Genomic DNA, 25,050 nt, shown 5'->3' on the forward strand with positions numbered 1-25,050 from the left:
GTAACTGATTACATTTTTACAATAAAAACACCACATTTCATAGTCAAAATCTATGAAAAAAAATCGATTTAAATTGCATTTTTAAACGAAAATCATAGCGGAAACAAAGGGGTAAACTAATACAAGCTTAGCTGTGATTGGTTGTTAAGCTGATTCAGCCTTCTGATTGGCTACAGTACATTCGGTACAACGCAAGTAAAACTTATTTTTTTTTAATGATTTTGACTATAAAAATAGGTATTTTTATTGTAAAAATATAATTAGTTACTGGAAACCTAAATTTATGACAAAAATAAGCTTATAATTTTGTTTCTAGGCCACGTAGTTTAATTTTAAAGTTTTCAACATGAGCATTGCAATTCTTTCAAAATTTCCATTGTACATAAAATGTCATTTTAAAATGCCTAGAACTTTTTTGTTATAGAAGCTGAAGGCTTCAAATTTGGGGTATTTGGTCTACTTGTGGCAGTCTTTCAGCAGTTAAAGCGTGGTATTTCTTGCAGGCTTCCTTTAAACTTTTTTCTACCGTTTCAGAGCTTTGCTTTTATAAATGTTGTCATCCTTGTCATCCTTTTAAAACTTAAATTTAAAACTGTAGAGGGTCACATTCCTTCCTTACCTTAATGCCCTACCTTCTATAATGAAGGGGCAATACAATTACAGAGGCTGTACAGGAGCCATAAAGGGCCTATGTTATATAAATTAAGGTAAGGGGCGATGAAGAGGCTATGAAGGGGCTATGTTATATAAATTAAGGTAAGAGGCTATTAAGGGGCGATGGAGAGGCTATGTAGGGGCTATGTTATATAATTAAGGTAAGGGGCTATTAAGGGGCGATGGAGATGCTTTGTAGGGCCTATGTTATATAAATTAAGGTAAGAGGCTATTAAGGGGCGATGGAGAGGCTATGTAGGGGCTATGTTATATAAATTAGGGTAAGGGGCTATTTAGGGGCGATGGAGAGGCTATGTAGGGGCTATGTTATATATATTAAGGTAAGGATTATATAAATTAAGGTAAGAGGCTATTAAGGGGCGATGGAGAGGCTATGTAGGGGCTATGCTATATAAATTAAGGTAAGGGGCTATTAAGGGGCGATGGAGAGGCTATGTAGGGCTATGTTATATAAATTAAGGTAAGGGGCTATTAAGGGGCGATGGAGAGGCTATGTAGAGGCTATGTTATATAAATTAAGGTAAGGGGCTATTAAGGGGCGATGGAGAGGCTATGTAGGGGCTATGTTATATAAATTAAGGTAAGGAGCTATTAAGGGGCGATGGAGAGGCTATGTAGGGGCTATGTTATATAAATTAGGGTAAGGGGCTATTCAGGGGCGATGGAGAGGCTATGTAGGGGCTATGTTATATATATTAAGGTAAGGATTATATAAATTAAGGTAAGAGGCTATTAAGGGGCGATGGAGAGGCTATGTAGGGGCTATGCTATATAAATTAAGGTAAGGGGCTATTAAGGGGCGATGGAGAGGCTATGTAGGGCTATGTTATATAAATTAAGGTAAGGGGCTATTAAGGGGCGATGGAGAGGCTATGTAGAGGCTATGTTATATAAATTAAGGTAAGGGGCTATTAAGGGGCGATGGAGAGGCTATGTAGGGGCTATGTTATATAAATTAGGGTAAGGGGCTATTTAGGGGCGATGGAGAGGCTATGTAGGGGCTATGTTATATATATTAAGGTAAGGATTATATAAATTAAGGTAAGAGGCTATTAAGGGGCGATGGAGAGGCTATGTAGGGGCTATGCTATATAAATTAAGGTAAGGGGCTATTAAGGGGCGATGGAGAGGCTATGTAGGGCTATGTTATATAAATTAAGGTAAGGGGCTATTAAGGGGCGATGGAGAGGCTATGTAGGGGCTATGTTATATAAATTAAGGTAAGGAGCTATTAAGGGGCGATGGAGAGGCTATGTAGGGGCTATGTTATATAAATTAGGGTAAGGGGCTATTTAGGGGCGATGGAGAGGCTATGTAGGGGCTATGTTATATATATTAAGGTAAGGATTATATAAATTAAGGTAAGAGGCTATTAAGGGGCGATGGAGAGGCTATGTAGGGGCTATGCTATATAAATTAAGGTAAGGGGCTATTAAGGGGCGATGGAGAGGCTATGTAGGGCTATGTTATATAAATTAAGGTAAGGGGCTATTAAGGGGCGATGGAGAGGCTATGTAGAGGCTATGTTATATAAATTAAGGTAAGGGGCTATTAAGGGGCGATGGAGAGGCTATGTAGGGGCTATGTTATATAAATTAAGGTAAGGAGCTATTAAGGGGCGATGGAGAGGCTATGTAGGGGCTATGTTATATAAATTAAGGTAAGGGGCGATGGAGAGGCTATGTAGGGGCTATGTTATATAAATTAAGGTAATGGGCTTTTAAGGGGCGATGGAGAGGCTATGTAGGAGCTATGTTATATAAATTAAGGTAAGGGACTATTAAGGGGCAATGGAGAGGCTATGTAGGAGCTTTGTTATATAAATAAAGGTAAGGGGCTATTAGGGGCGATGGAGAGGCTATGTAGGGGCTTTGTTATATAAATTAAGATAAGGGGCTATTAAGGGGCGATGGAGAGGCTATGTAGGGGCTATGTTATAAAAATTAAGGTAAGGAGCTATTAAGGGGCGATGGAGAGGCTATGTAGGGGCTTTTTTTATATAAATTAAGGTAAGGGGCTATTAAGGGGCGATGGGGCGATGGAGGAGCGATGGAGGAGAGATGTAGGGGCCATCAAAGTACAATGTAATATAAATTTGTGGAAGGAGCGATGAAGGGGCGATGTAGGAGCGATGGAGGAGCGATGTAGCAGCGATGTAGGGGCCATCAAGTTGCAATGTTATATAAATTTGGAGAAGGAGCGATGAAGGGGCGATGGAGGAGCGATGTAGGAGCGATGTAGGGGCCATCAAGTTGCAATGTAATATAAATTTGGAGAAGGAGCGATGAAGGGGCGATGTAGGAGCGATGAAGGAGCGATGTAGGAGCGATGTAGGGGCCATCACAGTACAATGTAATGTAAATTTGAAGAAGGAGCGATGAAGGGGCGATGTAGGAGCGATGGAGGGGCGATGTAGGGGCCATCAAAGTACAATGTAATATAAATTTGAAGAAGGAGCGATGAAGGGGTGATGTAGGAGCGATGGAGGGGCGATGTAGGGGCCATCAAAGTACAATGTAATATAAATTTGGAGAAGGAGCGATGGAGGAGCGATGAAGGGGCAATGTAGGAGCGATGTAGGGGCCATCAAGGGACTAAGATATATATAATAGTGAAGGGGCCATGAAGAGGCGATATTTAATTAAATAGCCCCTTGGGATAAGAGGACATATCATCTCCTCTTTAGAAGGAGCGATTATGGAGCGATAAAGGATCATTTAATCGCCTCTTAGGGCAAGGGGCTATCAAATCGCTCCTTTCAAGGAGTCATAACATCGCCTCTTGTTATAAGGGGCTATTAAATCGCTCCTTTCAAGGAGCCAATACATCGCCCCTTGTCATAAGAGGCGATCAATTAAAATCATCGCCCCATATGGAGCGATGTCATGGAAAGGACTATACCCGTAATTTCTCTGCTGTATAGAGTAGAACATGATTAATCATTATACTTCAACTTTCATAGCTAGAGGGATTGCAAATTGATGGATGAATTTAACTCCTCTAAATTTAAGTATCGCAACCAAATTTTTACTTGTTTAATTTATTTTTGGAAAGAAAAGGTTGAAGATTAAAGAAACTGCCATTAATTCATATATCCCTTTTTCTCTATCTATCTATTCTTTTTCTCTTTATTTATCCACTAGGGGCTTTTCAGGGGAAGAAAAGTCGACATCCCAACTTTTTATTGTAGTTTCTTGTTTTAAATTTTTTTTTAAAGGGGGGGGGGTTCATTTCAGCGATTTCTCTCGGGGGGTTTATGGTATCCTCCCCAAAAATAGTTATAAACCTTCCCAATACCTAACAAAAGCAACTAAAGGAGAAACATATCGTTTAAGCGGTTACAGAGATATTTTGGTACACTCACAGAAATAGACACATATCCTGTTACCTTTATACGAGGATATCCTTTCTCTTTTACTCTTAACACATGATAAATTGTAAATGTAAATGTTTGGAACAAAATACTTGGTGAACAAAACAAAATACATTTAGAAAACAATGTTTTTACTCAGGTGCTGCATATAGAGGATTTTGCCAAAGGGGTGCTCGAAGTGCACTGAATTTTGAAGAGTGTCCGTTTATCATTGGTAGGGTTATAAGGATGGAATTAATTTGTATTTGTTAATTTTTAGTTTTGGGTTTTGTATGCACATATTTCTTTGGCGGTTGGAGGTGGAGGTGTTGACTCCACTTTACACCCCACCAAGCACGCCACAGTTTGTACTACAATAGAAAGGTTTAGACAAATGTAAAGTCATCCCATTCTCAATGCTAAGATGGGTACCTATTATCTGTAGATCTGTCTAAGGATGAGTAAGGCAAATATTTCATTAGATTCCTTGTAAAGCTAAACTTTTTACAGAAATTTACCTAGTACACTTTAATATTTTCCCTTTTCAAAGAAGAAAAAAAATAAGAACAAAATTTCATCATGATAAAAGCGTTATTTGATTAATAAAGGCATTCTCCATCGATGGCTAGTTTTAGTGACGTGAATCAAGCAATACAGACTAAAAACGTCCAACAGTTTGCTTTCAGAACTAATAGAGTTATTTCTTTAAGGAAATATTTAAAACAACATTGTTTCTTTTACTAAAAAATAAAATGTCTTCTCAATGAAAATGTAAAGAAATTTTTGTTGTTTATATTTTAATGTCAGCTTGATCTAAGCAAAGCATTTGATAAAAAATGAGAATGAGAATAACCATAAAAGTAAAGCCCATAAATCAGATAGACAAACGTAAATTAACAAACAGAATGACTGCACTTTAATAGTAAAGAAACAGAATATTATTTCCCAATCTTTAAAAAATGATACTGTAAATCTGAAATATAGCTTAAATACATTTGATCATAAAAAATGCATAAATTTTTATCTGGGGAAATTTTTCAACGTTTTGGAAGATTTTTATTTAAATAAAGTACTTTATTTTCCTGTCCGTATCAAAGTTGAAGTTGTTGTTATGATGGAATATGATAATATTATCATAACACTTCTTTTCTCTCAGACAATCTTTCAGAATATCTTTAACTGGTTCAGCCCTTAAAAAATTAGATAGATTTAAAAAGTAGTTTGATGCTTGTGTGTACGTCCATCCGATGCCTGTTCGTTAAAATAATACTCTGTCCGTCTAAAACTTGGATTTAAACATTGGATATCAGCTTTTAAAAGAATCTCCTTTACTACAATAGTTGAACTAGTTGCGTGCAGAATGGAGGTGTACTATCCACCCTCTTTGCAATATTAAGGGAGTTGAATACACCCCCCCCCCCCCCTAGGTATCCACACCTATGGCAAGATCCTACACCCCGAGATACGCATTACCAAAAAAAGCCAAGAGTATGAGTAAGCTAAGTAGTAAAAAAGTCACCCCCTCTTTCGCGTGACAATCTATTTATCAAAAAAGGCTTGTTTTACTTTTGAGTTGATGTTGATTATGAATGGAAGTAGTCACCTAGAGTGGTGTATCCACCCCACTTACAAGAAAATAACACCCCTGTTTTTGACTGAGCTAAACCCTTCTTTATCTCACACCCCCCTTCAATGATGATTTAATGGGGATGACACTGTGCACGACACTATGTTAAACTCAAACAAGCATAGTTTTGTTACTGCGTTTTAAATATCTTTTATTCAACCATCGTTGTTTTTCTGTAAAAAGTATTTGATTTACCTAGAATTATTAGTTGGGAGGGATCCTAATGTGTCTGGAACATGTTTCATATTATCAAGCAAGTCTGGGGAAAGTGACGAAACCTAAAATATAATATTTATCATTCAGGTATGGTTTCCAAACCGATTAATATTAAATAGTTCTCAACTATACTGAAAAAATACGAATTGCATCTTTTTACAAGCAATTTTCCACGAATATCCTGGGCCTTCGGAAAGTTGTCTATAATACGATGCGATAAGTTAATTACTTTTCAACGCTCTTTCTTGTATATAATTAAAATTAAAATAAGAACGATATCATGCCATGGGATGGAAAAAATGAGCTAAATACTAGTACCTATATGTATTAAAGAATAAATTATTATAATGATTCGCGCACTTAAAAAGTTTAGGCCAGATATCTAAAAACCCTTTTTAAAATGTATAAGTGAAAGTGGACATTTAGCTTAGATTTACTTCGCCCCTGTGCCAATCTAATGATTTTCTGTAGGGCAAGGCGTAGTCCTGCAGGATGTATACCTTCTGAGTGATTCCAGCAAACATGACCAGATCAACCTGTTCGCATCTGGAGGCTGTCATCAGGGAGTAAAGAAGACAAACATCTCTGGCATTGCTGCCTGTCTTTGTCAAACCTTTAGCTGTTGTCAGCCTAAAAGAAAATTAAGCTAAAAACCGGTTATCAATGTTAAATGTAACATGTTAAGTAGCTGATGGGCCCTCTACCATCTATATTCGAATGGATAGAAAAAACAGAATTAAATAGGTTTAAACCATCACAACACTCAAATATAAAAATAAATAGCCAAAAACAATTCCAGTACCTATGTGAAGTATCCATAAGATGGAGAACTCAATTAGTTCAGTAGTTGTCGAAATATTAAGCTACAGACAAATACATTCTATTATTAGATATTAGATTTTAAAGCTCCTATATTTGCACGAAGAAGATTTTAGATTAACTTGTTTTAAAAAAAGTTTATGCTTGAAACTTTGCCAAATCTTTAGGCTAACATCGTATAAGCTACGCAATCCAATCACCTTATGACATAGTTAACAAATAATTTGAAACATAATTAACACATAATAGGATAATAGTTATTTCTCGGATCGTATTATAAACGGCTTTCCGCGGATATAGAATGTACAATTATGAGATTAAAACTAGTTTTTTTAGCCCCGAAGTGACGAAGTCACCGGCTAAAAAAACTAGTTTTAATCTTATGATTGTACATTTCTATATTCGTAGAAAGCTGGATATAATACGATGCTAGACATAGTTTTTTCGTATGGATGAGAACCGGTTCCTATCCACCGGATTCGAATGAATACGAGAAATATTATTATTAATTAGATTGGTAAAAATGTTAACCTGTCCATTCCGTCATTTCCATAACAGCAAAATATCAGAGTATTTCCCTGAACCAAAAAAAATCTATAAAAATTGTAAAAAAAATGAATCTAAAAAGCAATATTAAGGTGTCCACTGATAGCTACTTTTGATCAGTAAAACATTAAAACAAGAAGAAAAAAAAATGATTAACATTTAGAGAAAAAAAGGTGAATTTTAATTTTTCTCTAATCTTTTTCTTTATAACATAGTGAGGTATTTTTTTGAATTAATCATATTTTGAATTTGTAAAAGTTGTAAAAGTGTATACACACCACTTTTATTTTGATAATTAGGAAAAAAATATTTTGCAAACTAATGCTATTTTCTTTTTATAGAAGACCTTTAAAAAAGTAAATTCGTACTTATTTTTATTTATTATTTTATAAATTTTAAATTCAATCAATCATGGAAAAAAATCATATTAGTTTTAAAACGATATTTTTAGCATAGCGCTCCTCTAAGGGTCTATTTCACTATTTGCATGGTTTGTTTCTATGTTTTGCTTGGAAGGGAGAAAAAAAGAATATCCCCCTAGAAAACTACAAAAATGAATAACAAACCTGAAGTGGGGGGACATTTGTCCTTGCTGAGATGTTGACAGCTTTGTCCAGGCTCCTCTCCAACACACGCAGATCGTTCTTGTTAACTTTCTTCAGCTTGGCCAAGGTCTCCGCCTCTTTAGCCTAAAGGATAACAATTCCATCAATGTTAAAAAAGATAGCAATCGAGAATCTGATGGTTTCTTCCCAAAAACATGACATCATAAACTGATCATTAAAAAAATAGCTATGCATTGGTTATATAAGATCTTTGAGAATAATAAGAATATAGTAATTTTTGGATATAGAAAACGTGGATATTGTGTCAGGGAAATTTTTTCGTCAATTTTAGTTGCAAATATAGTCCTTAGATATTGGTCATTACGTTTTTCTATGGACAGGGTATGGGGTAAAGTCATAAGGGGGGGGGGGGTGGGGGGGAGAGGTAAGTTTTATCAGGCAGTTGGAAAAACATTTTATTTTATCATGGTCTTTAATAATCTCTCACAATATCCACGTATTATATATCCATTGTAAACGGTCCTTGTTGTCTGATGAAAATCCAAATTAATACCTTTTGCCATTTTTCCTTTTCTTTTTCCTCATCTTTCTTTGGCGGGGGCTTCTTTCCACCTTTGTTCATGATTTGTAACCTAAATATAATCATGCATTTTTATAGGTTTTCTTTACTTTCAAATTAATTTTTAAGGCTTTTCAAATCAGTAGCATTAATATTAAAAAGAATTGATCTACAGATACTATTTTGTGTTTCATTTGAGAATTTAGTTATCTATCGCATCGTATCAAAAACAGCTTTCCGCGGATATTAAAATGAAAAATTATGAGATTAAAATCTGGTATTAATTTTATGATTTTTAATTTAATATTTGTGTGAAAATATCTGTAATACAATGCAATACATGGTTTTTCGGTATGGTTGAGAACCGGTTTTAATCCAGCAGATATTAATCGGTTTCGAAGCTATATTGGAAAATATATTACCACACAGAAATGTTAAAAAACTAATAAAATCTGACAACATACCTTTTACTCAATTCTTCAATGATGGCAAATGCAGTAAAATACTGAAAAGGGAACATACCACCTAAACAAACAAAACTGTTGGTAAAAATGAGTTTATTTTGAAGTTAGAATGTTTTTCCACCTTTTTTATTTGAATAAAAATACACTATTCTAAGACATGAAGATATATTTCAATTTTAGCCGTTTAAATCTCTTGACAATTGCAGACATTTGTAAACACCGCGTCTTTCAGTCCTTGGATACTTGAATTATATTGTGTAAAACCTTATACAGTAGTCATTTTTTACTAGAAATAGTTTATTAATATATTTTTTTCTTTATGCAATGTAATTATCATTTATCAATGTTGATATGAAATGTATATTTTGTTTTGTCCCAAAAATATTTGAATTTGATTTGGAAAATATACCCCTGTTAGCAAAGCAAAATTGAATAAACTTTTTTACCTCTTTGAACCATCTTCTCATTTTGAATAAAATCCGCCACCTTTTTTACACAAGCACTTGATACGCCAGCTAGGAGTATGTTCCTGAAAAAAATTTACTAAAAATGTAAATGTAATTATTTTTTTTATATCATTCGTAGTAGTTTAGAATAGGCAAAAGTCTCATCTACTCATTTAAAAGCAAATTACAACGGTTTATAGATCATAGAAATCAACCTTCTTTACCTTAATCGACTGACATAGTAGCAGAAAATATAATGGTTGTATAAAATCTCAAAACCAATAACGGGAATGTCTGGGTCAACAAACGTGCGTAGCTCATTTTGATATACAGTTAGGAAAGGAAGACTAGACATCTTTTAGTTGACAGGTTGTGTGTAACTTTAACTTGAATACTCCGGATATGTTGACTTAAAGAAAGACACAGATCCCCTTGGTTACCCTAGGCTATTGAAACGTAACAGTGTTATGAACAACAGCCTTCCCAATTCAAGGTACGTAACTTACAAACAAGGTAATCTTAATTCCGTAGGATTAATCTAACTTTTCTAACCTAATATTTCTTACAGCAGCCATGTAGGGTAGCTTCTTTTTGTCAATCAATTCTTCCCAAACTTCCGGCTTATTTCCTAAATATTTTAATTTGATTTAACCAAAAAACTATGTTTAAATTTGGCAACTTTCACTGGTCTCATTAATCATCCTCCTCATTGTTTGTATTGGTTCATATTATTACAATTCAACCATCTTTCTGCAGGTTTAACACGTAATGTAAAAATCATATGATGTATGGAATGATATTATTTTAATTTAAAGCTACCAAAAAGATATATTTCAATATTTAGCTAATCTAAATGCATAATAGATGTGTCAACTAAAAAATCCTATTTACCTCATACGGGAGAGGGCTATTAGGTTAAGTAACACCTATCAGACAATCAACTCTTTGATTGAATGACATTTGTCTGCAAGTCCCAAATATGCATGGTAATGAGTTGAACCTGTTTCGGGCCAAGGCATCCCCACTTCTCTAACTATTGATATTGCACACCTGATACAGCAGCAGTAGGGACCATTTTTAAAAAATTTAGTTATGACGCGGTGGTTAGTGGAGAAACAAACGTATTACCTTCCCAAAGATGAGCGGATGCGCCACGTATTGAGTCACGGTCGCGGTAGTAAAAAAATCTTACTTACCTTTTGCACTTAGCATGGTTTCCCAAGTTTCAGGGGTGGCAAGTTTCATTCGTTTTCCCGCCTTTTCTGGATCAAACAGGCCCTCCAACCTGCGTTGACGAAATTCTTCGCTATTCATTGGATATCTAAAAACAATGACGTGTAAAAATCGATATTTTATTACTTGGGTTTTGCACTAGATTGTCATGTACTCTGACAAAGTGATGCTCGTAGCAGGTTAAAATAACGATTGAAAATTATTCCCTTTTTATAAGCACTGTAAAAAGCTTCTATAAAAGGGTGTGCCAATTCTTCAAATTCTAATTATTACTTACTTTTTGCCGAGGATCTTGCAGACCATATCAGCGGGCCTGCCAATGTGCAGGGTTCGAACCAAACGCTTCAGGGAGAATGCTTGGCCACGGATGTCATCTATCTCATCATTTAACTGCAAAAGATATAGATTAAAAAGACCATATAATATTAACCATACTATAAAAAAAATTATACGGAAATAAATGCACAGATTCGAGCCATGGAGTACTATATTATGTTTAGGATAAATTTTAATTCGCAAATGCAAAGTTTATAACATATTTTTGATTTCTAAAATTGGAGACTATTAAATTTTAAGAAAAGGGACAAGTAATGCTAATGAATTTACTAATATGCAATTTTATGAGTAGCTTTGCTACAAATAACACATTTTATGAGCACAATAGCATAATGCTTAAATAATTTATTTCACCACATCACTCACACACACACACACACACACACACACACACACACACACACACACACACACACTTACACAAAGCCTTACATGGAAGACCAATTTCCGCTTTTACAATTTTCTTTCATACAGTTTCTTGTATAAGAACCTGGGATAAAGGATAGAAATTTTGTATAAAGGGCTTTTATAATTTTGTTTATTTCAAATAATGATTTATAAATAGCTGATGAGAAACATTGACTTTTTTGAATTATAGAATCGGGCAATACAATAAAGTTTTCTGGAGGATTTGCCTATAGCTTTTTTTTGTATCTGACTTTAAAAAGACTTTTAAACATCCTGGAAACTATATGAAGTTTCTCTAACATAGAATTACTCACTTGTACGTTTGTCCTGTCATGATATTTTATAAGCTTAGCTACCTATGGATGTTGTCATTCTTGCATTTTAAAGACAATTCAATTAAGAACCATAATAGTCGTTTGGCAAAGCACTCTTAAAACTAAACTGAAATAACCATGTTCATATGTGTACATGTGTGTGTTTGTGAGTAAAAAGGAAAAAGAGTTCGGAAATATTAAAAATATTTCATACTGAATGGAACAACCAGAAAGTAATTTATCAATTTCCGATCCATTAGATTAAGAGGACATTTATCGAGGGAGGAAAAAGCAAGTGAGAAAATATTATTTTTTTTTCTATAATTTTAGTACTGATAAAAAATTTATTAGCGTAGCTACTCTCTAAAAGTAAATACTAAATACGTAGGCTTTTTCGTCCGTTCCACTTCTTACAAAAAAATGGAACCATGTCTCTTTTGAATTATACAGCTCTCCTTCCCTAGTTTTGTTAGCCCAAGCCTTATTCCCCTTGAATCTAACGAAATAGGTTTTAATCTTATAATTTTTATTTCATTATCCGTGGAAAGCTGTCTATAATAAGATGCGATAAATAACTATCCTGTATTATAAGCATTTTTTACATATTACCACTTTAAACACTTTTTAAAAGTTCTTGTTCTATTTCTTCCTAAAATGTAATTTCTATAAATTTTATAACCATGAACGTAATATTCCTTGTTTTTACTATCAGTGACAATGATTGAATATCGATATCATGAATTTTTACCTTAGGTTTTGTATTATATTTAGCCAGCTGGTATTCGTCAAATTCGGAAAACTTTTTCTCTAACGCCACCCTAAACAGAAATAAGTTTATTTCATAGATAAGTGATAGTCTTTAAAGGCAATCTAAAATAATAGGGCTTCTTTACTAGGAAGCGTTGCCTCCACAATCACAAAAAAACAGTTTTTGATTACAACTGCCATTAGCCGTTCATATGTTTATCTGTTGATTATTGTTTTAAAAAATAGTCTTGCTTCTTTTAGATTTCTTTTACTGCTTTGTCGTTATATATAATCAATTAACATAAAGGCATTTATCACAAAAAAAATAACTTTAAAAAATATAATATCATGTTCCAGATTTTCTTATACATTACAATTGTACGTACATAATGAATGCATTTAAGCAAATTAATTACAATTTCATAAGTTTATATACACAAAGCTTAAACAGCAAGGGACAAGGGTTTGAAACAAAGATTGTTACGTCTAATATTAGTAAAGAAACTAATTTATTTACAGTTGTAAATAGAAACCTTCATAAATCCTGTATTTGGTTGCATTTGTTGCATGGTATAATTCAAAGTATTTACACAGAAACCAGTAATTGATTATTTTTAAATTTGCTGTATATTAAAAAAGGAAAATAGAGGCCTAACTAAAAATTTCATTAAAAGTTTTTTTTATTGTTTAGTCAAAATTGAAGTTTTCCTATAAAAAGATGCGATCCGTACGTCAGTCCATCCGTTACGGATAGCTCTTATTATTAATTTAGGTATATCAGAATTGTCCTATCGATTTCAAGCTCGATTTCTGTAGTAATTAGGTACAATCTGAAAAACATAGCAACTCTAACCATTACCATATTGTCTATATGTCTATTTAAAACGTGTTGATTTTTAACTTTTCCTATAAATGAAAGTATTTCCTTGAACAGTATCCTGTATTCAACAGTTTTGCAACAAATTTACTTATATTTATGTTTAGACTTATACATTCATTAATATACTGCTTATTCAGTTCTGACACTTTACGAGTGTTAATGTTCGTTTGACCAACCGTCTGATTTAAAAGCTTCTCTTCTATACTTATTTCATCAAAACTTTGTTGTATTCACAATAAATAATTTTCTTAGTAAGAATATATATCTCCTTCTCCATGATTATAATATGTATTTCAATCCTTAAGCCAATTACACAATTAATTTAACTAAATGCAAACTATATCTAGGGCAAGAGCTAATATAATAAAATACTAGTTGCTTCACCCCTGGCCTCCAGGGACTTTCATTCTGAAGAAAAACAAAAGAATCTTAGTGACTTGACATACATCTATTTTGCTGATAATAAATTAAATAATTAAATTGTACGTCCGTCCGTCCGTAACGGATAGCTTTTTTCGTTAATTTAGGCATGTTAGAATTGTCCTATCGATTGCAAACTTTGCATGGTGATTCCTGTAGAAGTTAGGTACGAGTTAGAAAGCGTAGCAACTCTATAACCATTACCAGAATGTCCGTACGTCCATTTTAAACATGTTGATTTTTTTACATTTTTAACAAGAAATTTGTATGTGACCTAATTATCCGATTGGTCTGATTTTTGGTATACTGATTCCTTGGACAACAAAGTACAATATTATAAGCGTAGCAACTCTATAATCAAGTCCTAAAAATGTAAGTATGTCCTTAATCATTATCCTGGGCAATGGGATAAGGCAATGGACTGAATTGACATACAACCCTTATGCTGATAATAAACAAAATTACCAAAAATTTGGTAAAATAAAACCATAGTTTGGAACTAACTAATCAAAATTCATAATAAAATAAGAGGCTTCTATCCAGCAAGATTTCATTCTGACTTGTACATATATTATCTACAAGAAGGTGGGTGGTTTAATATGCTCAGCTTAACCTTAAACTTTTATTTAGCTACTAATAACTAATTAAATTTGTATATTGTTTCATTTCATGAATTAAGAATGTAAATATTTCCAGTTGTGTAAAAACATTTTGTATTTGAATTATTGTGTGTGAGAAAGGGCAATGGTCCATATATAACAATACATAGGCAACCTATATTATTCTTAGCAATTTTGAACTTTCTGCTCTGTGCCCTAATAAACGCTTTAGGTTAGGTTAAATTGAGATGAGGTAAATTAGCGCGGTGCTTTAGGACTTGAAGGAAAAAAAGCGAAGTAAGTTATTTCCTATTGTCATTTTGACACCTTCTTTCTCTACACTTATTGGAACCTTCTATTATTTTTTGGGGAGAATTGCAAGGTAAATTGGTAAGTTTCCAATAAAAGTTTGTGGGCAACGCTTATAAAAATCAACCAAATATATATAAGCCAAAGATTCGCTGTCTCAAATACAGTTAATATTTTCAATAGCAAAACCAATATGTTTACTCATTATCAGTCGCGAAACTTTATATATTTATTCTATATTAAGTCTGTAACTTTAATATTTATTCATGGATTGTGATTTTATTGGTTTAAAATGAAATAATCTACCCAAATAAAAAAGACAAATGTGATATTTATTCAAAATGCGATAACTATGGACCTAGTAGTCCTTGGTCATAAAATAATATTAAATATCAATTATTATATTTTTTGTGATTTCATCAAGATGTTTTTTACGGTTTTGCATGAAATTTACCAAAGAGAGATTTATGTGTTTATTCGAATGCACTTCTACGCAGGGATTCATGGATAGGACAGTGGAGGATAAATTAATATAATACCAAAACCTAGCAAGATATTCTGTATTTGATAGCTGGTAGACTTGTGGAGAAAAAAATGTGCCAGCTTTATACATAACCCCCTGACTACTTAAAAATTAGGATAAATGTTAGGTTTTTCAGGTTGGAAGGGAACATTAGATAATAAATTAATTGGTACGCCAAGTTTCATAACAACGTTATTAAAACTTTGGGTACTTTTATAGGATTTTGATTCAAAACAAAATAGTAATGTTCAAACTGTTCAACCGATAATTTGAATGTACACACAGTGGCGTGCGAACCGAAGAGGGCATTTGGGGCAATCCCCCCCCCCCTAGCGACCAAAACGCCCCCCCCTAGCCACCGCCCCCCCTGCCCCCCTTAAGTGTTAAAAAATGCCCCATTTTGCCCCCCCCCCCTGGTCAAAAAAATGCCCCTTTTTGCCCCCTACCCTACAAAAAGCAAAATTATCCCAGTTTCCAAAAAAAAAAGATTAAGAAATACTCAAAAAAAAATTTTTGGCGCTTCGCGCCAAACAGACAGATACTATTCATTTAACCTTACCAAATTTTTAAATTAGTGTAGAAATTAGGTTATAATCTTTTTTCACTAAACATAACAAACCAGGTAATAGGAAGTATTTTATTTTGTATAATATAAACTTTTTACCAAAGAAATTTTGTACATCCCCAATGATGATAAACAAAATTACCCCTTATATAGATTACAATTAGTGGATGAAATTTATGGAAACTCGACTTAATTAACCAACCAATCAAAATTCCATTAAAGTCCCCAAAGTTGTTGGACCAACAAATAAAAAAATTTTATATGAAATATTGGGGACTAGTGTAATAAATAGCCCAAAAACCCCTCCCTCCCTGCATATTTGAAGAAAAAAATTTGCGCTTCGCGCCCTTCCAAATGGTTTCTGCTTTGTATAACATATAACATTGTATATTTTGTTTTTATTTTTATAAATAACATGTGTAAACAACAAATATTTAATCAAAAAGTTATTTTATATAAAAAAGAAACAGCGTTGATATTTATCTAAGCCTTTTTCTCAACACTGTATGTCTGTCTAAATGAATAACTATATATGAAGTCATATTATTTTCAGGATAAGTTTATCATTTTTTTTGTGTACATACCCTTACAAAAAGACATGTTTTTGTATGGCAATTTTCATTAAAAACCCTTAAAATTAACTACACTCTATATTCCTAACTTGATAAAATACGCCACTCTTGTTGTCTTTAATTGATTTTAGTTCAAAGGGGGAGTAAATATTTTTAGGTGCGCTTCACGCACCGCCCTTATAAATCATTGGAAACACCACTTAATCAAAAATTAACAGAGTTTTAAAGTGCCATTTAAAGAGGGTAGGATATGTTGATATAACTTTTTAGCTTCTCTATAATTCACTATGGCTGTCAGTACTTAATGCTAAGGGGGGAAATGTGATTTTTTCAACTGCAATTAAAGATAGAAGGCTAAAACTTAATGTTAACAATCCCATCATTATGGAGTATATTTAACTATTAAAAATTCATGGAGGTCGGACTGCTTTTCAGAATGTTTTTGGCTATTTTTGTATCTTTTAAATTTCGGGTATAGTCCCTTTAGTGACATAAAAAAAATTACTTGTCCTTTCATCTACAGAAATAAAAATCTCTTAGAAATATCGAAAACTTTGGGGTATAGTCTCTTTTGTGCCAACGCCTCTTAAGGTGCATTTCGTTGTATTTTCACAGTAGCTTTTCACCTACTTATAGCTCCTGCGGGGCCAATTGCCTAACCCTGCGGGGAAATCACCTGACCTAACTTAACCTAGAATAACCTATTAAAAGCTACTATGAAAATACGTCGAAATGCCCCTTAAGAGGCGTTGGTACAAAAGAGAATATACCCCAAAGTTTTTGATATTTCTAAGAGATTTTTATATCTGTAGATGAAAGGACAAGTAATTTTTTTTATTTTTACATAGTTCTTTATATCTTTGGTTTTTATAGTATGATAAATTTTTTTGTGGATTATAAGATTAGAAAAAAAAAAATTCTCGCTGTTTCGAGCATCCAGTATGTAATTTACTTTGACTGTCATCACACAACATACAGGAAAAAGGATTTGTGACTTTTTCTATCTAAAATATATATTTATTTCAACAGATGCTCTTTAAATCTACTTGTCTGTATTCTTATTAATGATTTTTTGTGCTTTGCTACTTTAAGATGTTGTCATCCTTGTTGTCATACAATAAAGAAATATTTAAAATCAGTTTTACATATTAGGTTAATTTTTGAGAAAATTATTTCCAAAATGAGTGTTTTTATCTCCCCCCCCCTCAAATTTTTTTAATAGGGTTATTCATCCTTCCTGCTGAGATTTTATAACATCCCCTTCCACCCATAAAAAATGTTTTGTGGTGGGGGTGGAGGGGGGGGGGGGGGAAGGTTAAATTATCTTCTGTACTTTTTTTTTGAAGATGCTTTCTAGCTCCCATCCCTTCGGTCATTGCAGGGTGGGGAAAAGGGATGGGGGAGAAGAGATGGGGGATATAAATGGGAAATAGGGATGGGGAAGAAGGGATAAGGACTAGAAGGCCCATAATTAAATAATCCCACCCCTTAAAACGCCCTTATTTAAAATTAGTATATATAATCAAAATGCCCCCCTCTAAAGCAAAGTGCCCCCCCGGGGCACTTTGATTTTGGGGGGGGCAAAATTTTACAAATCTTCAAAATGCCCCCCCCCCCCTAGACAAAGTGCTTCGCACGCCACTGTGTACACAAGGGGTAATCTTTTATAATAATTGGAGGTTTACGACAATTTATTGTACATTTTATAATTCCTTAAGATCTCCGTTTTTTTCTTGAAAGGGATAATTAGTCTCGCAATTTATTATCAGAGGTAGGACAGGGACAATGGACATGGAACTCAATAAATCGATAAATAATTAGTTTGCTTCTAAACTAATTGATAATTAAATACAAGAACCGCTAAAAATGGTACTTACTGCTGCCATATCAGGCACGCGACACTTATAGTAACAGTAGGGGGAATGCTTTGACCCAACAGGCGCAACTCATACACAGTTAGAACTTCCATTCTTTGGTATGAGAATATCACATCCCCTTGCAAGCAGAGGATGATCACTTAAAGTCATAGGAGAATGTCAAAGAATTCGTTACATAAATGTTATTATATTCTTTCTTATCTGTAGAACAATTCTATAAAATAGCTGATCTTTCTATATAGGAAAAATCAAGAAACATTTTGCAATAAACCAATAATCTTTTATTTTTGCTGATTTGCAATTTGGAATCAAATTTCAATTTTTCATTTATTTTAAACAGTGTTTTTAGTAGCGAAACTACTCTATAATTCACAATGTCCGTCGGTCCGTCCGTCTGTCCGTCCGTGATTAATGAATTGGGGGAAACGGAATTTCTCGGCTCCTATAAAAGATAGAGAGCTGAAATTTTTTGACAACATTTCCAATATTAAGGAGCACAATTAACTATTTAACATCAATAGCGGTCGGACTGCTTTTTAGCAGGTTTTAGGCTATTTTATATATTTCTCCATATCTTTGGTGTTTATGGTCCGATTTTCAAAATTTTTTTTTAGTGAAAGATATCAAAATTAAATTTCCCGTCGTTTGAAGAAAACAACGATGACGGTTAGACTGCCGTTTTGCAGGTTTTTTGCTATTTTTATATTTTTCACATTTTTCCCCATATCTATGGTGTTTATGGCCCAATTATCAAAATTTTTTGAGTTAAAGATATCAAAATTAAATTTCCTGTCGTTTGAAGAAAACAACAATGACGGCCAGACTGCCTTTTGCAGGTTTTTGGCTATTTTTATATTTTTCAGATTTTTTCTCATATCTTTGGTGTTTATGGTCCAATTTTCAAAAAGTTTTCAGTTAAAGATATTAAAATCAAATTTCTGGCGTTTTAGGAAAAAGAAACAATGGCGGCCAAACTGTCTTTCAGCAAGTTTTTGACTATTTTTATATGTTTGACATATTTCCCTATTTCTTTGGTATTTTTGGTTTATTTTTTTTTGCATTAACAGTTTCAAAAAAATTTTCCTATTGTTATGTGCATCTAGTATGTAATTTACTTTAACCGTCTTCATCATACAAAATAAAACAAGGTTTTGTGTTTATTTTCTCAAATAAATCTATTCTTGACTTTAATAAATACACTTTAAATCTACTTCTACGTATTCCCATCCACAATTTTTTGTGCTTCGCTACTTATGGATGTTGTCATCCTTGTTTTTTATATTTGTAAATTAAAATGAAGATTTGTACTTGTATTGATATACATGCCAGTTTTGTATTGACATTAATAATGTCAACTATGTGGGATAAGCTGAATTCCAGGTGCTCCCCTTTTTATTGTAGGGGAGGATATATTGGGTAAATTTAAGATATATTAACAGAAAACTAAAAAGCAAAGTTGTTCCCATATAAAGCTTAAATTGCATACCTTAGTGCATTTGGGATATTTCCAATTTTAAGATCAGTATTCAAACCAAGGGCGATGCTGGCAACTTGCATCCAATCTGAGGGCAATCTAAAGTTTAAAATTATATAAATAATAAATTTAAGTTTTAAGGACCTTAGCTTATACAAATTTGTTCATTACGGACATCATATTTGTTTTGAGTTTCATTAGACAGTTCCAATTTACAATTTAAAAAAATAACAATACTAAAATCACTAACGTCCCTAAGGTTTAAAAAAACTTTAGAAACATTTTCCGCGAAATTATAATTTATAGTGGTTGGCTGTCAGCCGGGTAAATGGATATATTTCGTTACATGGTTGCTGCGCTACCAAATACTTTTTTAACAAAATGTCCTATCTGACAATGGATATAGAATACGTGGATATAATGACAGAGGAATTTTTGTTATCAATGTAGGTTGCTAATATAGTCCTCATATATGGGTCAATCGTTTCCTCCATGGTCAGAGAAGGGAATGGGGTAAAATCATTAGGGGGGTATGGTAATATTAGCCAGCTAAGAGAATCATTTTATCAGGGTATTGCAGTGGCGTGCAGATGATTTTACAAGTGGGGTGCGCGAAGCAAACTCAAAAATTTTAACACCTCCCTTAATCCAAAATCAATGAGGGTGTGAGCTTTAGGTGGGTGTATGACAGACAACAAGATGGGTGTATTTAAGTGTCAGGAGAGTGGATACACCCCCATGTTGACCACCAAGCCATTGGGATAATCTGTCACAATATCCATGTATTCCATATCCATTTACCTGACTGAAGCATTGAAATATTTCTTCACAAAGACTTTAGTGTTGTTGTTGGTTGCAGCGTAGGCAAGCAGGAAGTTGGCAGCCAACCTCAGGTTCAACTGACGCCGAGTGTATAAACTTAACTAAAAGAAATACCCTGTTACATATATAAATCCATTTATAATCGATTAGACGTTGCACTAGATTTTCATGTACTCTAATAGAGTAATAAATCCAGCTGGCTAAAATAACGATACACCAAATACATCTTTCACCCCATCCTCTTCACTCCTACTGGACTATGGATAAACCGCTTACCAATTACAAACTACCAATATAACCACATGTGACGTATTCTATATTTATTTTCATATGAAAAGGTACAAACGACGTATATCATTTAGTATAGGCATAAAAAAACTGAAAACTTTATGAAATACTTAAAAAATATGTCAAAAACATTACAGAGTAGTTACAAAAACAAACTAATAGAGTTGAAATATATAAATAGTGGTAGCAATTTTCTTTAAAAATAAGTGGAAATAAAACACAAATGGTATAGGTAATTATTTGGCATTTAGCTCGCTATCTAAATTTACATTTTATAATTTAAACAAAGGTTCAATTGTATTGTAATAATTTAGGTTAAACATTGTCAAACCATTTCAAACAAATTTAGTGTAATTCTAAATTTCCTCGACGTCAAGCATCATTTAATTATTTGTGTTTCAATTTAATACAAATTAGAACGATGTCTGTTAGTCTTTCTTTATGAAGCGTAGGATCTTGTTAACCGTTGAACCGACTGGGCTTTATTCTTCAGAGAAGATACCTACTGATCCTGTGGTAACCCCCACCGCACCATGTGGCGAAGGAAAATAAGTTTGTATGTAAAGTAAAATCTCGATAACAAATAGCTTGATTGGTCAAATGTTCTAAAGCTTTACTAGACCCTAGCCTAGTCTAGCATGTAGTGAAATGAAATTTCCTCTAAGGAATAAAATTATCAAAAGAAAACAACCAACCTTCAAAACAAACTCTGGGTCAAATAGTGTGACATCATGGAGCATTGAGTCAATAGCTTTCCTCAGGTCAGAATTTTTGTCTAACAACTGTTGGCTTATGCTTCCGCTTAGCATGCTCATCATAGTTACCAAGGCTTCCTTAAAAAAATACATAATTTATTGTTTTATCAACATTATCATTATATCCTATTGAATACGTATCAATAAATTAAAATCAATTTCATAACAAAAATCAACATTACATCCAATTGTATGATAATAGTAAAAGGAAAATAGATAAAATTTGATATAGTCAAAATTTTGTATAATTGAAGGGAAAAAAAGTTAAAAAGTTAATAAAGATGTGTAAGTTGTATAGTAGCTTCGCTAGACTAATTTTATATTAGTTTTATTTTATGTTTTTACCTTTTTGCATTCATTTTCAGTTCTTCTTGATTCCATTAAACTTTCAGAAACTTCCTAAAGAATTATGGGTCAATAAAAATATGTATATATATTCCTCATGTTTACGATTATGGGAAAATCAACACTTTTATTGTATGTTTGTGTCTGTCGTATACTGTCGTGTCTAACTCCTAAGCCACTATCAGGTCAATGAAAACGGAGGAAACAGTGACGTCTTCTTTTCTATTAATAAAAAACTATGGTATTATGTAAAGTTAATCAAACAGAAGATTAACCATTTAATTTTACGACCTTCGTTAAAAAGTTCTGATAATGTATTGCGTCTGTATTTAAGCCCAAAAAAATCCTTTGATCCAGCTTTTTATGTCACGTGCTGGACATAGCAGCAGCAGATATTAATCTCATCTTAATTACTATGTTAACAAAGCCAAGGAAGAAACTGATTAATTTTGCATTTAGATGCATCCTAACTAAATCTAACCTCTGCCGCTTTGTTGACATTGTGTTTGTCAATGTTATTAGATGTGTTGAATTTGTATTGTGGAAATGTTTGCTCTTGTTGCAATTTCTCCTCTGGACTACTAAATAAAATAGAATATAATGGTCTGTGGTGAAAGGGAAATAATAAATATTATATCTCACGGATTAATTATAAAATTTTGGTGAATTTTTAAAAATTAACAAATATCTAAATCTAAAACTTCTATTTTTGCTTTAAAATGATTAAGTAGAAAACATCTACATACAAAATACCCAAAACCGAAGTTTTTATATTACCATTATTGGTCAATTGATATGCATTCTGGGATGCCATTGGTAATTTAGTCTATGCATTGGCCTATCATTGGTCATTTGCTTTGTATGGCGTAATTTTTTTATAGGCACTATAAACAGCTTAACCAAAATCTGAGAAATATATGATCTCATGTTTTTTATATAATCAAACATACACACAACTTATATCTTGAAATACATAGGAAAATAAAAAAAATATTTTATTTGAACAAAGACCATTATATTTTTGTATTCACCTTGTTTGCCCAGCACCATTATTAATATTTGTCCTAACATTCAGACCAACATTCAAAACATTCTCCACACCACCTCCTGACATTTCTCTTCTCTCCATGCCACCAATCCATTTTGTTATTAGCCCTTCTGAGTTCTGTTGTTCTAAATTGTGTAAGTTTCCAGTTGTTAAGTTCGACCAGGTTTTTATTTTATTTTCTGTTAGGCTTTTGCAAAAATCTTTGTTGGTTAAAGAAAGATTGCTCAAATTACTTCCAATTTGTGAAGTGTTGTTGTTTGTAATGTTAAAGTTGTTTGTGCCCTGATAACGACTTCTTGTCAATGATGAGAAATCTATTTGTTTGTTGGGGGATTTTTGTGGCTCTAAAGATTTGGTAAATTTGTTTTCCAAAGGGTTTGTTTTCTCAGGGTGTTTGTCTTGGTATCCTACAAAATAAAAAGGAATTTTGATGATAAATATATTTCAATAGTATATGTTCACTTCCACATATTATCAACAGCGTATAGTGTTTCATGATCACAAAAATTCATAATATCAAATAAATAATTTGCTTCGACCCTAGCCTGTATGGAAAAGCAAAGTAAAAATATCAAAGAAGTTGTATCAACTTTTTTTTTTATAGCTAGCCGGTCCTTTTAGTAAGTAGTAGATGTAAAATTTTTCATAGAATTCAGATATGCAATCGGTTATTTTGTAGACCTCTTATTTTTTAAGTAATTTAAGTTTAAAAAAAAAAAAATTTAGTCGATTTTAAGGTACTAAAATGCAACAAAAAAAGAAAGAAAATGGCCATTATGAACAAAAATAGTAAGATCTTTAATTTGACACCTTACTTTTTCAATTCTGTCAGGTAATTATTGAAAAAATCGATTTTTTTAAACCCACGAGAATAAAAACTTTGAACTCAATTTTATCATTTCACAAGTAAAAAAATATGGGTTCATATATACCTTTAGAATCAGAAAAATATTACGAATCCATTGTAAGCAAAATTGAAAAAAAAAGTTTACAATATAGTATATAAACTACAATAAAAGGAATTATATGAAAATATCATATTATATTGTACAGGCAACGTCTTAACTCTTTAATTGAGTATAAAAATGGGAAGGGGGTATAGAGGGGGTAAAGAGGGGGTAAAAAAGGGAAGACGATAGTGTTGCCAGAACAAAAAATACAATTGGCCATTTTTTAATTTTTTTATTTTTTTACTTTTTTTCAATTTTGCTTACAATGGATTCGTAATATTTTTCTGATTCTAAAGGTATATATGAACCCATGTTTTTTATGTCTGTTTGAGAAAATATTTAGGTCTAAAGTTTTTATTAAACCGAGGTTAAAAAAATAAATTTTTTCAATAATTACTCAACAGAATTTTAAAAGTAAGGTGTCAAATTAAAGATCTTACTATTTTTGTTCTTACTGGCCATTTTCTTCTTTTATTTTGTTGCGTTTTAGTACCTTAAAACCGACTTAATTATTTTTTTAAAAAACTTAAACTCAAAAAATAAGAGGTCTACAAAAAAACCGATTGCATATCTGAATTCTATGAAAAATTTTACATCTACTACTTACTAAAAGAACCGGCTAGCTATAAAAAAAAAAGTTGATACACCTTCTTTTCCAATAAGAATGCTGAAATAAAACGTCTCCTCTCCCTATCAAAATAAAAAAAAATAGTTTTGTGTTGGTCCAATCAAAATATAGGTTAGTTGGTTGACGAACGGGTGTTAGAACTTTAGAAGCAAAGTTACTTGCGTTTTATATTAAAGAAAAACTTACCAGCAACCAGGGGCTTTTTGAAGTCCATCCTCTCAAAAAGAGAAGGTCTCTTCCCTAAAACACTGTTTTCAGGCATTTTAGGAAATTATCATATCTGAAACAAGGATGACAACACTATTAGGTGTTAGTACTTATAAGCAGAATATTTGTTTCAAAATGGTTCAAGGGCATACTTAAATTTTTATTGCTTGATTATAGAGATGCTTTAACGTACATGTTTTTTTAGAAAGATAATAGAGTTGCTATGCTTTCTAAAACGTATCTAATTTTTAAAGGAATCATAATGCACACTTTGAAATCGATAGCACAATTCTAACATACCCAATAATTACAGAAGCTTCGCTTTTAAAAAAAAGTAAATACTTTTTATAACCAAATTTAGTAAAATTAATAGATATTGTCACTAAAATTTAGTGACAATATCTATAGGGGAGAAATCGTACTTAAGATTATATTAATTCATATAAACTCATAACAAAACCTCATAAAAAAGCAAAAAGA

The 25,050-nt window shown here is 32.7% G+C and overlaps 1 protein-coding gene across 2 annotated transcripts in view; it reads right to left on the reverse strand.

Moving 5' to 3' along the window:
- LOC145326390 (telomerase protein component 1-like) overlaps positions 1-24,682 on the reverse strand; it is a 75,113-nt gene extending 50,431 nt beyond the window's left edge. Inside the window, exons 1-19 of one of the 2 annotated variants that reach the window (XM_080169725.1) lie at positions 24,550-24,682; positions 22,769-23,192; positions 22,219-22,315; positions 21,738-21,791; positions 21,333-21,470; positions 20,329-20,450; positions 19,540-19,626; positions 12,310-12,379; positions 10,781-10,893; positions 10,467-10,591; positions 9,823-9,898; positions 9,271-9,353; positions 8,825-8,885; positions 8,355-8,433; positions 7,802-7,924; positions 7,221-7,267; positions 6,371-6,500; positions 5,850-5,932; positions 5,110-5,217 (exon numbers count right to left, since the gene is read on the reverse strand). In XM_080169725.1, coding sequence (XP_080025851.1) covers positions 5,110-5,217; positions 5,850-5,932; positions 6,371-6,500; positions 7,221-7,267; positions 7,802-7,924; positions 8,355-8,433; positions 8,825-8,885; positions 9,271-9,353; positions 9,823-9,898; positions 10,467-10,591; positions 10,781-10,893; positions 12,310-12,379; positions 19,540-19,626; positions 20,329-20,450; positions 21,333-21,470; positions 21,738-21,791; positions 22,219-22,315; positions 22,769-23,192; positions 24,550-24,625 — 2,096 coding nt within the window. In that variant the 5' untranslated portion in view covers positions 24,626-24,682. Of the gene's footprint in view, positions 1-5,109; positions 5,218-5,849; positions 5,933-6,370; positions 6,501-7,220; positions 7,268-7,801; positions 7,925-8,354; positions 8,434-8,824; positions 8,886-9,270; positions 9,354-9,822; positions 9,899-10,466; positions 10,592-10,780; positions 10,894-12,309; positions 12,380-19,539; positions 19,627-20,328; positions 20,451-21,332; positions 21,471-21,737; positions 21,792-22,218; positions 22,319-22,768; positions 23,193-24,549 lie in introns of both variants that reach the window. The other variant, XM_080169724.1, reaches the window with a different exon arrangement.
- Between the last annotated feature and the right edge of the window lie 368 nt (positions 24,683-25,050).

This window comes from Acartia tonsa, chromosome 8, assembly GCF_053477335.1.
Source record: "Acartia tonsa isolate MP-2025a chromosome 8, ASM5347733v1, whole genome shotgun sequence".
Lineage (NCBI taxonomy): Eukaryota > Metazoa > Arthropoda > Copepoda > Calanoida > Acartiidae > Acartia > Acartia tonsa.